Raw genomic sequence first — 11,715 nt, 5'->3', positions numbered from 1 at the left:
AGCGAAAAACTATATAATGTACCACCCCTGACTCTATAGTACACACCACAAATAGTATCAATTAAATACCACAAATAGTATCAATTAAATACCACAAATAGTATCAATTAAATACCACAAGTAGTATCAATTAAATACCACAAGTAGTATCAATTAAATACCACAAATAGTATCAATTAAATACCACAAACAGTATCAATTAAATACCACAAACAGTATCAATTAAATACCACAAACAGTATCAATTAAATACCACAAATAGTATCAATTAAATACCACAAGTAGTATCAATTAAATACCACAAACAGTATCAATTAAATACCACAAATAGTATCAATTAAATACCACAAACAGTATCAATTAAATACCACAAACAGTATCAATTAAATACCACAAACAGTATCAATTAAATACCACAAACAGTATCAATTAAATACCACAAATAATATCAATTAAATACCACAAATAGTATCAATTAAATACCCTACTAATAACACATTACATGTCTTCATTCATAAACTAACTGTGCAATTTATTTTAAGTACAGTCAACGTTGCTCACGTCATCTGTCACTCTGGAGGCTGTAAGCTGTAAGACTAACTCTGTTAGATATTTACCGCATTATTGAATAGTGAATTGTTTTTCAAACGTTCAATTCGTCTAGCCTCGAATCACTAGACCAGTATTGGTAAAACTAACTAGACCGAACGCAACACGCGAACGCTCTAAAATTCGAGCCTATCTTAGCAACGATTGGTCGTTGAGAGTAAAAATATTCGCGCCTTGCTTGAATTCGAAACCTTCATCGAGGAACGTTCTACCATATATCAACTCCCCACCTGTTCCATCCCTTATTCTCTTGTAAGCACTTTTGTAAGGTGAAAGTGATACTTTTTGATCGTTCAAGTCTCAACATAAATTGCTGCAGCCAAAAGTAAATAATGTCAAATGCAGGTGTAGCTAACTATAGGGATACCAGTACGTTCAAAGTCAAAAGTAAGCACTTTTAATGGGCAAGTTTTTCCAAAAGTGCTTTGGAGACTCGCTATTTAACCCGGAAAATACCGATTGGGACAAAGAAACAGCGATGACTTAAGCAACGAGACGACTGTCTCCGATGACAACTGAAGCGTATTCGACCGTATTATCATTTTCTGCAATATTTCCGAAAGCTTTTCAAGCGAAACTGACTCGAGAACCAAAAACAAAATAAATCTATACACAACAGAATGATCGGTTCAGTTCACCGTGGAATGCCTGCCGCTTTTCAAAATAATTTACATTTAAAAACAAAAGACGTTTGTTTTCGCAATACCTTCAAGATTTAAATCGATACCAAATCGCGTAGTTTTATTTGTTCATTTTTTTGGGCCAATTGAATACTGGACCGAGTTCCGGAAGAGTAGGACCGATCGGGTATCACTACAAGCCGGCTCCAATCAGGTATCACTACAAGCCGGGTGCGATTATGAGGATGTCTCGAGAAGCTATATTCAATACTCTGATAACGAATTTCACGTAGTACATGAAGTGCAAGTAGATTTTAAACTGAAGATGGAGACAAGATCGGAGTACCGTAAAAAACCTGGGTCCACTGCTGTAGTTTCCGGTTCAAATTTGAGAAAATCGGAAGTGTCCAACTACAGTCAAACTAAAGTCAGTGCTAACCTCCCAACTGGACCCTGGCTAGCAAAACAGGAACTCTCTATGTATACAGATTGGTTACCAACAATTAGACTACTTGGTGCCGTTCGATGAAAAAGTTTTCAAGATTAAATTTGAATTGTTGTCTGCATTGAAAACTTGAAATAACCAATAGCGACTAAACGAAAAATTTGAGTCGATAACTTTTTCGCGAAACTGCTTCAGGCCGAGAGGCTACGAACACTGACACGGTAAGACGCGTCCTTCTCGGGTGGATATTCGATCAAATGCAAAGAAAATATATACATATACTTGCACATTATGATTTTAATGAGGAACACACAGCTACATGTATCGTATGTACACACAGTAGGCACATTTCAATTCATCGAGAAGTTTCGAGTTAGCACAATTATTAATAACCTTAATTAACCCTTCTCACCGACGATGCACTAACGAGGTTAGCGAAGGCAAAATGCAGATTTATTTAAATCTATTATCGACGGGATGAATTGACAAGGCTGCGGCTGAAAGGTTCATTAAAATCTTCAGGACCCGGTTCGACAGTCCGGTCGGTTTTTGACCAGAGAACCGTGGAACTGGGTCCCGAATCACATTTCATAAATTAACACTAAAGCAACTACAAAATTCACCTTTTCCATCTGTTTTCTTAGCTCTGATCATTGAAACTTAAATAACTGCCATCTTAAGTCATTTTTTTGCGTAGAAATATAAGATTTGCCGACGTCGTCTTCACAATGCACATTTCACGAAATAACAGTTAAAAAAGAAAAGAAAAATCCGGCTGATAACAAAAATTCTTTAAAAATAATTTCGATATTTGAACACGGAGCGCTATACTTATTCGAAACTAAACCAAAGGGGGGCTGCACACACGTCATGACTTTGATCGAGACGAGTCCGAAACCATCTTGATTATAATATACCGGTAGTCGATCTAACAAAGTCTAGTCACAATTATGCGAATCGCATTCCGGAAAATAAAATAACTCGTTTAGGCACAAATTCTTTTTAAATACGTGCCGCATTCTTAAACTGACTAGAAACTAGGAGCATGACGTTTAAGCGCAATCTTCAGGGGACGTTAATCCTGCGATTCCCCGCTAATCTAACTCGAGGTAACAAGAATTCTTAACAGAAATTATTCAAACGCAAGAACCCAGTTCCACAGACACGAGTTAGGAAAACGAATTGATTATAAACTCTAACTCACAACCGTGGGACTGCGTACAGTAGTTAGTGTTAACGTAAGTGTTTATACTACAACGATGTGATTTACCCTGGCCCTAACACAAACAATAAACCCCAACTTAATCCAGATCGTTCGGGATCAATGAAATTCACTCGGTTTATGAGACTTTTACCTCATTTTTAGTCCGCTTTATGTATAGTGTCAATAATCTCCGGATTAGATCAATATCCGGATTAAGCCGGGGTCTTACTGTATCCACTAAGAAAATACCGCTGCATTATCTTTGATAAAATGTTTACAAATCATAATTGCCAGTTTATCGAAATCATCGTGAAAATGCTGGAAACTGTGAAACTAGGGGCGTTCTGGGGGGCTACATTTACCATTACTTCACCATCATTCATATCTATATATATATACACAATATTCGTAATAATAATTATTATCGATAAAAATAATAATAATAATAATAGTGATAATCGAGCGAAATCATTCGACAAATGAAAATAACAAAGTCGTCGCCGCCGACCGGTTGTTCACTCGCGAAAACAGCGACCCGGTTTACGATTGACCCAATGTCCCTCCGTTAATTAGTAATTAACAATGTAATTAAATATGCGTTGCTGCTCTCAATCACCCGCTGACCATCGTAGAAACGGCGCTAATAATAGTTTGTGAAATGAATCGCGCGCGCGCGACAAAGTTTATTGTGTCTCGTCTGTACTGTTATGTAGCGAACTCACAGAGACGAGAGTTAAACTCTAAACGCGCTCAATAGATGGCGACAGCAGCAGTAGCGTAGTCGTCATCGTCCAGTCAGTAGTGAACGATGTAAGGAGTAATATTACGTATTAAATTCTCTTCCTCCCCGCGTCGTGTTCTGACCAAAAACGTTTTCAATAATATCTCAACAGCCTGAAACAAACAAAATTTTTTTTTTTAGTTCAATCTGAAGGATGAATCTCGATTTTGCAACCAGGATAAGGACTTATCTATCTCTGTATCTGATTCCTATCTCTGTCTATCTGCTTCCTATTGCTGTCTGAGAGCCTGGACTATCCTTGGCCAAACACTAAGATTGTCTGAGACCGATTTTCTTAAATTCCAGTTATGACTGCAACCAACCCCTGGGCCCAGTTTCACAAAAAGGATTAAGGCCTAAATCGATTTAAGATAAACTGAATTAATGAAGAAATTAAATCGATTTAAGAGTTAAACCTTTTTGTGAAACTGGGCCCAGATGATCAGTTTTTGAAAGTGTGTTGATACTGATAAAATGTCTAATCAATGTCTGGCAATTATGGTTCATTTCTAATTACAAATAGCTTTGAAGGTGAAGCTTTGAACACATGTGAAGTGTGGAACATCAATTGGCAGATCAAGGTGGAGGGAACGTTTAAGAGAGCCCACAGGGCCTCATAATTTGAAACTTATAGAAATTCTTTCCTGAATAAGCCCCTAAGAAGTAGAGGTTTGTTTCGAGCAAGTAATCTCACGTATATTTTGACATATTGAACTGACCTTGACATGAATAAATAAGTGTGGATATAGAGACTATGATTGAGCAGCTACTTGTTGCGGTTGCTGTGATCTATTTCCTCCTCCGCCGGGTCCTCCTCGACCGCGGCCGGACATATATCCTCCTTAAAAAAAAAAATATATATATGAAAAACAGTTCAGCTAAATTTTCATAACACCGAAAAATGTTTTCCCCAAATTATTTGAAATTGTTTCAAGAAATTTTCTCAAGAAGTTTTTTAACGTTATTCCGAAAGGTTTTTTGCTTTACCTCGTCCCCGGCCTCTTCCACGGTATCCACCTCTTCCACGTGGACCTCCCCGATATCGGTAACGGTTTAATTCGCGCGTACTCGATATTCCGAATGTTTCCGCGTTCATTTTGCGTTCCTCTCTCCAGTTCGGTCTCTGACTAACTCTGCAAATGTGAAAATATTAAAACAGCCATTAGAAACCAGAAATAAGTCCACGGTTTATAGCCTGCATGACTTGTCACTCAATTTTCATATCGGTCAGACCATGCTCAATAGGCACATTACATTTCTAAAACCGAAAGTGTCAACAACGAAAAGGAAGGTTAGGGGACCTGTCTTTAACTGTGTTCAAACACTACCACTGAACAGGGTTCTTTCGGATCAGGAAATCTAAAATTCCCAGATATAAGGCGGAAATCTTTCCAAGCAAACTTTGCCGAGAGCTAAAGGCATGGGGTGTTCTAATCAGATCAAAATCAATCCATCAAATAAGTAACCTTATACCCCCCCCCATTTCCGAATGAATTCACATGGATCTGAAGTAAAACCAAAAGGTTGTATTCAGTGTCTATTAGAAGGAGTATATTTTTACCCTTTAGCACGTTCAGACGCCTCGCAGCTGATATTATCGAAGAACGATCGCGACTTGTCGTAATAATTCTCATCGTTCTCGCATTCATCACCGGATCCTGCGGTCGTCGTTGCCGTCGTCGCTTCGTCGCCGTTAACAACCTTCTCCGCTGCTGATGAAACAATCAAAGCATTGTTTACAACATTTCCTTCATTACGACGTTAAACAGGGTGACCTCTTGCCCCCATTCACTAATTTCCCAGGGTTTACCCATGTTATAAACAGTAAATCTGAGGAATTTCTAGGTTTGAAATGTTACAGATTCATTCATTTTTCATTGAATCACGTATTGATAAAGAAGAGCGCAAGGATCAAAATAGCATTATCCGAATTCCCAGAGTTTTCCAGGATTATCGTCAAATTTGTCTAATTCCTTAAGTTTTCCAGGTCAGTGGTGCCACTGACAAAGAAAGGAGGGGTCAATAGCATCCCCGAGATGGAGACTGTTTAAACATGTGATCTTAAAACTATATCAATTAAAGTCCACTATGATTACTAGATAAGAAGCCATTCGGGTGGTTATCAGGTCTATGTTATCATTCCCCTGACGAAAATTCACCGCTATTCAAATCATTGTATAAATGAAACACTTACTGCTGGTGATGTTACATTTCTCTTTCAACTCTTTATCTAATTGTTCCTTGTCGAACTGAGCGTTCGAAGATTCGAAATCAAAGTCGTCGTCGAAACGCAACGGTTCCGATTTCGGACGTCCGAAGCCGGGCGGTCCTCCGCGTCGGGGCCGTCGTTGCGGCGGTCCCTGACCCCGATACGACGAATAACCTACAATTTTGAATAACCAGTTTACTCGGACCTTTCGCTAGTGAAATAGCATCTCATACGCTAACATTAATAATGGATAGTTCATGAAGACAGGTCAAATGATTCGAAATTGCAGAATTTAACACAGACATCATTGTTTGACCCTTCAGTGCGGTGTACAAATCAGCCTACAACTTTCGATAGTACACAGCAGTGTAGTATTGATGCGATTAGTTTTATCTCCTTTGAAAGATAGCAGCACTCATCAGTGAAGTATCAGTAGCTAACAATACACTGCACCGAGGTGTAGACTCACTAGTGGTATGCCTGTTATTCAACAAACTGGGGTGAAATGTTAAGAAATTTTCAAATCATCACAGGGCCTAGTTTCACGAAAAAGTCTGAAACGGTTAAGTTTGAATTGTTGTCCCCATTGAAAACATGAAGTAACCAATGGCGATTACACCAAAAATTTTAGTTTAACTTTTTTTGTGAAACTGGGCCCAGAGGATTTAGTCGAATTTTCAGTCGAAAATTCATATTTGTACTATCTTTTGCACATTTTGTACGTAAAATCTTATTTTCAATCCGGATTTTGATGAATTTCACCGGTCTCAAAATATCTGTGAATAAGGCAGTTTCTTATTGTTTAAACTAGTACAGCGCCCCATCACATAGTCAGACATACCTCTATGATTGTGATTGTGGAAACTACGTTCACCTCTGTCACCGCCTCTATCACCACCACCTCCACCTCCTCCGCGAGGACTACCTCTATCACTGCGTCTACCTCTCATCTGATGAGCCCCTGCCGACTGTTCCCGTCTCTGCTGATGATGGTGATGATGCTGCTGCTGCTGCTGATACTGGTGATGTTCGTTCGAATGATGAGGCGCTAAATTCTCTTTCTGGTTTTGACGTTTGTTATTCAAGTCTTTATTCGGACTGTCTTTATCACGCGGCACGACCTGCTGCTGCTGCTGCAGCTGCTGGGAGTGAGCAGGCTGGTGCTCGTTGGTGGCAGGTGATTTCGAACGGTTTGGTGGAGGAGTCGAACCTCGAGATGCTGAAAAATAGTAAAATAACCATTTCATTATCAATATTCATTAGTTCACTAACTTAGGTATGGATTTCTAGTAACCCCCGATAAACCGATGCCAAGCCTAATGCTACATTTTTCTGAGAGCACGACCAATATTTTGTCTTGGAACGAGTTGAAACCAGATTTAAGGTTTTATTTACCCCGAGATCAAAATTCCTGATATGGATGCAATAGATTGGGGTTGACTGTGTGTTGTAAAATACAAGTCGCATCATTTCAAGATTTCGAGACTAAAAACCCAGTTCCACAGTCCAAAAAACAACCCAATTTTGGCAGCAATTAAATCAGTTGTGAATAAAACCAAGTCCAAAGTCGTCTTAGTTCATTAAGATTTTTAGGTTGGCTTTAGAACTAAGAACTTAGACCGGTCTCAAATCTAAGGCATCACGGTGCAAATTGGCCCCAGTGATTAATCACATAATATCATCTATACGGTGGAACTGAGCTGTTACATGAGAGAAGAAACTGAAAAGCTATGATCGTTCTGTGTACCATTTTACAGCATTAACTTGATTTTAATTCAAGGTATTATAAACATTCACATGCATCAATCAGGCATGCAATTAAAATTCAAAGAAAAATGATAGAAATCAAAAAACAACATTAAAAGACTCCAGACTCCAACCAACTGTACTTCAGATTTGTTAGCAAGTGACATAAAGCTTAATTATTTTAGGGTCAACTGAGTCCCAACTTAACCCTGTCAGTGCTTCAACACTGTAGTGCAGTGTATGAATCGGTGATTGACTTTCCTAGTACACCGCACTGCGGTGTATTGATGCTATCAGCTTGTACCTCATATGAAAGATGGCAGCACCTGTCAAATATTGTAGAATATTAAAAACAAACGATACACCAGTGTAGAGGCACTAAGCGACATGCCCCTTATTCAATACACTGGAAGGGAATTTTTGAAAAATTTCAAATCATCTCCCGTCCTTTCGGGTACTAATTAGTCAGCACTGAAAGGGTTAAACAGAGTCTGGAATGTTACGAGAAAATCTCTTTGAAGTTACAAATCAAAACATAAACGAAACAGTGCAGCTTGATCCCTTTTGAACGTTCCTAAACTCCCAATGTAAGCGAATAATTAACAAGTTTGTTAATTAATTTTGAAACTAATAAATGGTTTTTTTACCAGCAGCTCGTTTGATTTGCCGAGCGGTAACTTGTACGCATTGATCGACGGTGGGTGAATTTCGACCGGCGCCGACGCCACCGCCGGCTGTGAGGTGGAATAAAGGAGAGGTCCTACGAACTGAACCTACAGAGATTCAAACACATCCACATGAAAACACGACAGTCTTGATCTTGAAATAGGGAATCATCACACTTATCTAAACGATTTCTATTTACGAGGTGATTTGCTGTGCCCAAACCCACCACACCTGCTAGTAACAGATGAAACCAACACATTCATTGCTACGATTATTCTTTTTCTAAGTCAGATTTACGACGATTTAGCCTTAATTTAGAATCATAGAGTTTACAATAGATGCCACGGTGCTGATAGCTTTTGGGTCGCGTGCACCGGAGCAAATTGTCTAAGATTATTGCATGCCCTGTGAGATTTGAGCTAAGCAGATTAAGATATCTTGACAACGATGGCGGAAGTGGACTCTAACTTCCACTTCGACCATCATCGATATCTCATAGTAGGCAATGAATACATTTTAACAGTCCAACTATATCCCCCTTAACTAGCCGGTCATCTCGTAAAAAGTCTACATTTCCCAATAATTCATTGCAGGATAAGAATCAAGCACGAATTCATGAGATTGGATAGAAGCAGCAGCACGAACAACAACTTAAATCAAGGGATACAAAGCATCATCTACTACTGTGACGCACACACACGCATGCATCAAACACATCGATATAATACCTGTCCCAGAAGAAGTGGCCTGTGATGGAGAAAAAGGAGCCTGACCTTGAACTGGTGGAGCCTGCTGTTGTTGTTGTTGCTGCGACGGAAACGGATGATGAGCCGAATACGACGGAGGCATACACGACGGCTGCGCCGCGCCGAACTGATGATACATGCCCGCGGCGCCCGAGCCGATCGCGCCCGGCTGCTGCGACGGATAACCGGTCATGTGGCTGTGAGGTGCCATCGGATGAGACGACTGAAACAAACGTAAAAAACCTTTTCAACGACAAGAGAATTATATTACGAACGAAAAATATTATCATAATTTCTCGGAATCTGAAATTCCCCTCATTTTCCCACATTTTGAAAGAAAAAGTTAAGATTCCCTCAAAAAAAACAGTTCCTGAAGTCGCCAGTTATTTTCTTGACCTTTGACCAAAAAATTACTGATTTTAAGATCTTCATTAAGAAATGTTTAGTTCCGAAGAAGTTCCCTCTGCATCCGCAAGAACAACAAGACACCAATAATTTAAATTCCCTGATTTTAAAGAAAAGTCACAATTCCCCGAGTGATTTTCCCTGCAGGTAAAAATCGACCCAGAACCTTACTTATTTCCTTAACACCTTTCGACAGAAAGTATCTGCACTATAATCCCCGATCTTAACTAAGGGCCAGTTGCACGTCTTAAGTCTAAGCCATGACTATGCAACTGGGTCCGTTACATTACCTGAGAACCGATAACAACGATATATACAACCAGGGGGTTATGAATTGGTAGAATATAAGAAGTACCTTGACAATCGCCGGGTCCGAAGCCAGCGGCGTCGATTTCGGCGGTTCGCACACATGAAGATCTTTGATGTCGAGTCCTCTGAAGATGATATATTCGTAGACCTCTTCTCTCGGCGGTACCGGACGCTCGGTGACGCGGTCCTCCGTACCGAATGATCGCACTGTAACACAAAATAATACGAGAAGACTAGAAATAAGTAGTCTTAATTTTAAACAACAGTTTTTGACGACAACTGAAACAGTAGAAGGCGAGGAGGGCAGGCAAATACTGGAGAAACCAGATAAGGCCAAATAAAAAAAATTAGTTGTTTATCGTCCCCGCCCGACCCTACGAAAAATACCCGACCCAATTTTTTTTTTTTTATTGTGTTCTATTTTGGTTCCAATGGAAAATATTTGCCATAGCTACCGTTTCATGTCGATTGTAGGACAGTATAGCAGCAAACAAAACGATTTATCGATCGACGAAGTGCCTTTGCTGAATAACAAATGGAAGTCAATATTCGGTTATGGAGCGTACACAGCGTGGATTTCCGGTTGTGGAGCATATTTCGATCGATTTTAAAATCTAAGTTAATTAAGTTCTATGAATTGAATTGTATTTGTATTGCTTGTGGCGCCACACATGAACATGCTTTATTTTATCAATCGTATATCATTTACAACACTCCATCTAAAATAAAAAATAAAAACCTCCCGGCCGACCCAAGCTTTTTGAAAAAAAGGACGATAAACAACTAATTTTTTTTATTTGGCCTAAAAGGCTAATCTTCATCAGGTTCGAAGGAGTTTTTACTATTAGTAAATAACAGTAGGTTTGTTGACCACATACTACCAGGTGTTCTACTGTAAACCTCTCTCGCTAGGAGGTACAGTAGGGATACCATCATAACAAACCCAGTAATATTGTAATTCACTGACATCAGCAAATTTCAAAGCCTAGATGTAAAGTCAGGTGTTTTATTGATTATAGCCTTCTTGTGATTAATTCATTAACAAATAAAGGGGGATGAAAAATACCAGACTCACAGAAAGCAAACTCAACATTGGACCTCAGCAAGGGGGGTAGTAGAAGGTCCCTTCTTTCGGGTTTCACTTGACCCTTCTTTGTTTTTTTAATTGACTTTGTCTTTATTTGTTTTACATATTTACAAACAAGTTTGTCGTAAAATTAGAAACTACATTTCGTCAATAATACGTTTTGAATAATATTTATGGACGCCGGGAATGGCTCAAAAACTTAAAAGAAATATACGTCGTCAAAAGAAGGGAAGTCCGAGCTGAGTGTATTGTTAGGATTTCTTACCCTTTTGCAAAGCGACAGTGGCTTCTTTAGCGTCAATCGTGTACAAAATGCCTTCATAGCGAATTTCAGCTTTGGAAATCAGGCTGATTTTGCTACCGATATACGGAACTCCACTCATGGTCGTCGATTTGGCTCCGTCGAGCTGAGACGAAGACGATGCCGACCGATAATCACGACTAAAAATTCGATTCAGAAGATGACAACCAAATGGCGGATGATGGTTTGGTTCGATGTCGCTGGACGGCGCCACCATCGATTTAAAACTAATTTATTCACATGGATTATCAAATTGATTCATTATGCAAGCGAAAAACAAGAATGAAGCTACATTGGGGAAAAAGTAAAGTGTGACCTCGAATAAGAGTTAGATTTCTTTTACCAATTTCTTAATGAGTTCGGCTTCTGGGCGTTAAACGGCGCCACCGTCGAGTTCAAATTTATTCATTGATCCTAAAAATGAGATATCCCGTATATAAGAAATATGTACGCAAACGTAAAAAATTTATGAAAGAAAATCTAATCTGATTCCTAGAATTGAGATTGTTTTTTGGTGAAATTTGGAACGAGTTCCACTTTTGGACGTTAGGCGGCGCCAAAGTCGCCTGAATGTGGCGCATGCGTAC

General features: G+C 39.3%; 1 protein-coding gene across 2 annotated transcripts; it reads right to left on the bottom strand.

Moving 5' to 3' along the window:
• Window positions 1-1,953: 1,953 nt before the first annotated feature.
• On the bottom strand, window positions 1,954-11,302 carry LOC141901037 (protein LSM14 homolog B-like). 2 transcript variants are annotated; one of them, XM_074788107.1, is made up of 10 exons: window positions 11,093-11,302; window positions 9,787-9,947; window positions 9,054-9,249; window positions 8,262-8,387; window positions 6,710-7,087; window positions 5,854-6,042; window positions 5,221-5,371; window positions 4,647-4,792; window positions 4,379-4,500; window positions 1,954-3,772 (listed from the first exon to the last, which is right to left on the bottom strand). In XM_074788107.1, the coding sequence occupies exons 1-9, from the start codon at window positions 11,208-11,210 to the stop codon at window positions 4,412-4,414; spliced, it is 1,554 nt and encodes a 517-aa protein (XP_074644208.1). In that variant the 5' UTR covers window positions 11,211-11,302; the 3' UTR covers window positions 1,954-3,772; window positions 4,379-4,411. The 2 variants fall into 2 exon arrangements, with proteins under 2 accessions (XP_074644208.1, XP_074644209.1); XM_074788108.1 differs by lacking the exon at window positions 8,262-8,387.
• Window positions 11,303-11,715: the final 413 nt, after the last annotated feature.

Source organism: Tubulanus polymorphus, chromosome 3 (genome assembly GCF_964204645.1).
Source record: "Tubulanus polymorphus chromosome 3, tnTubPoly1.2, whole genome shotgun sequence".
In the NCBI taxonomy this organism is placed as follows: Eukaryota; Metazoa; Nemertea; class Palaeonemertea; order Tubulaniformes; family Tubulanidae; genus Tubulanus; species Tubulanus polymorphus.
This window is presented reverse-complemented; position numbering and strand designations above follow the sequence as displayed.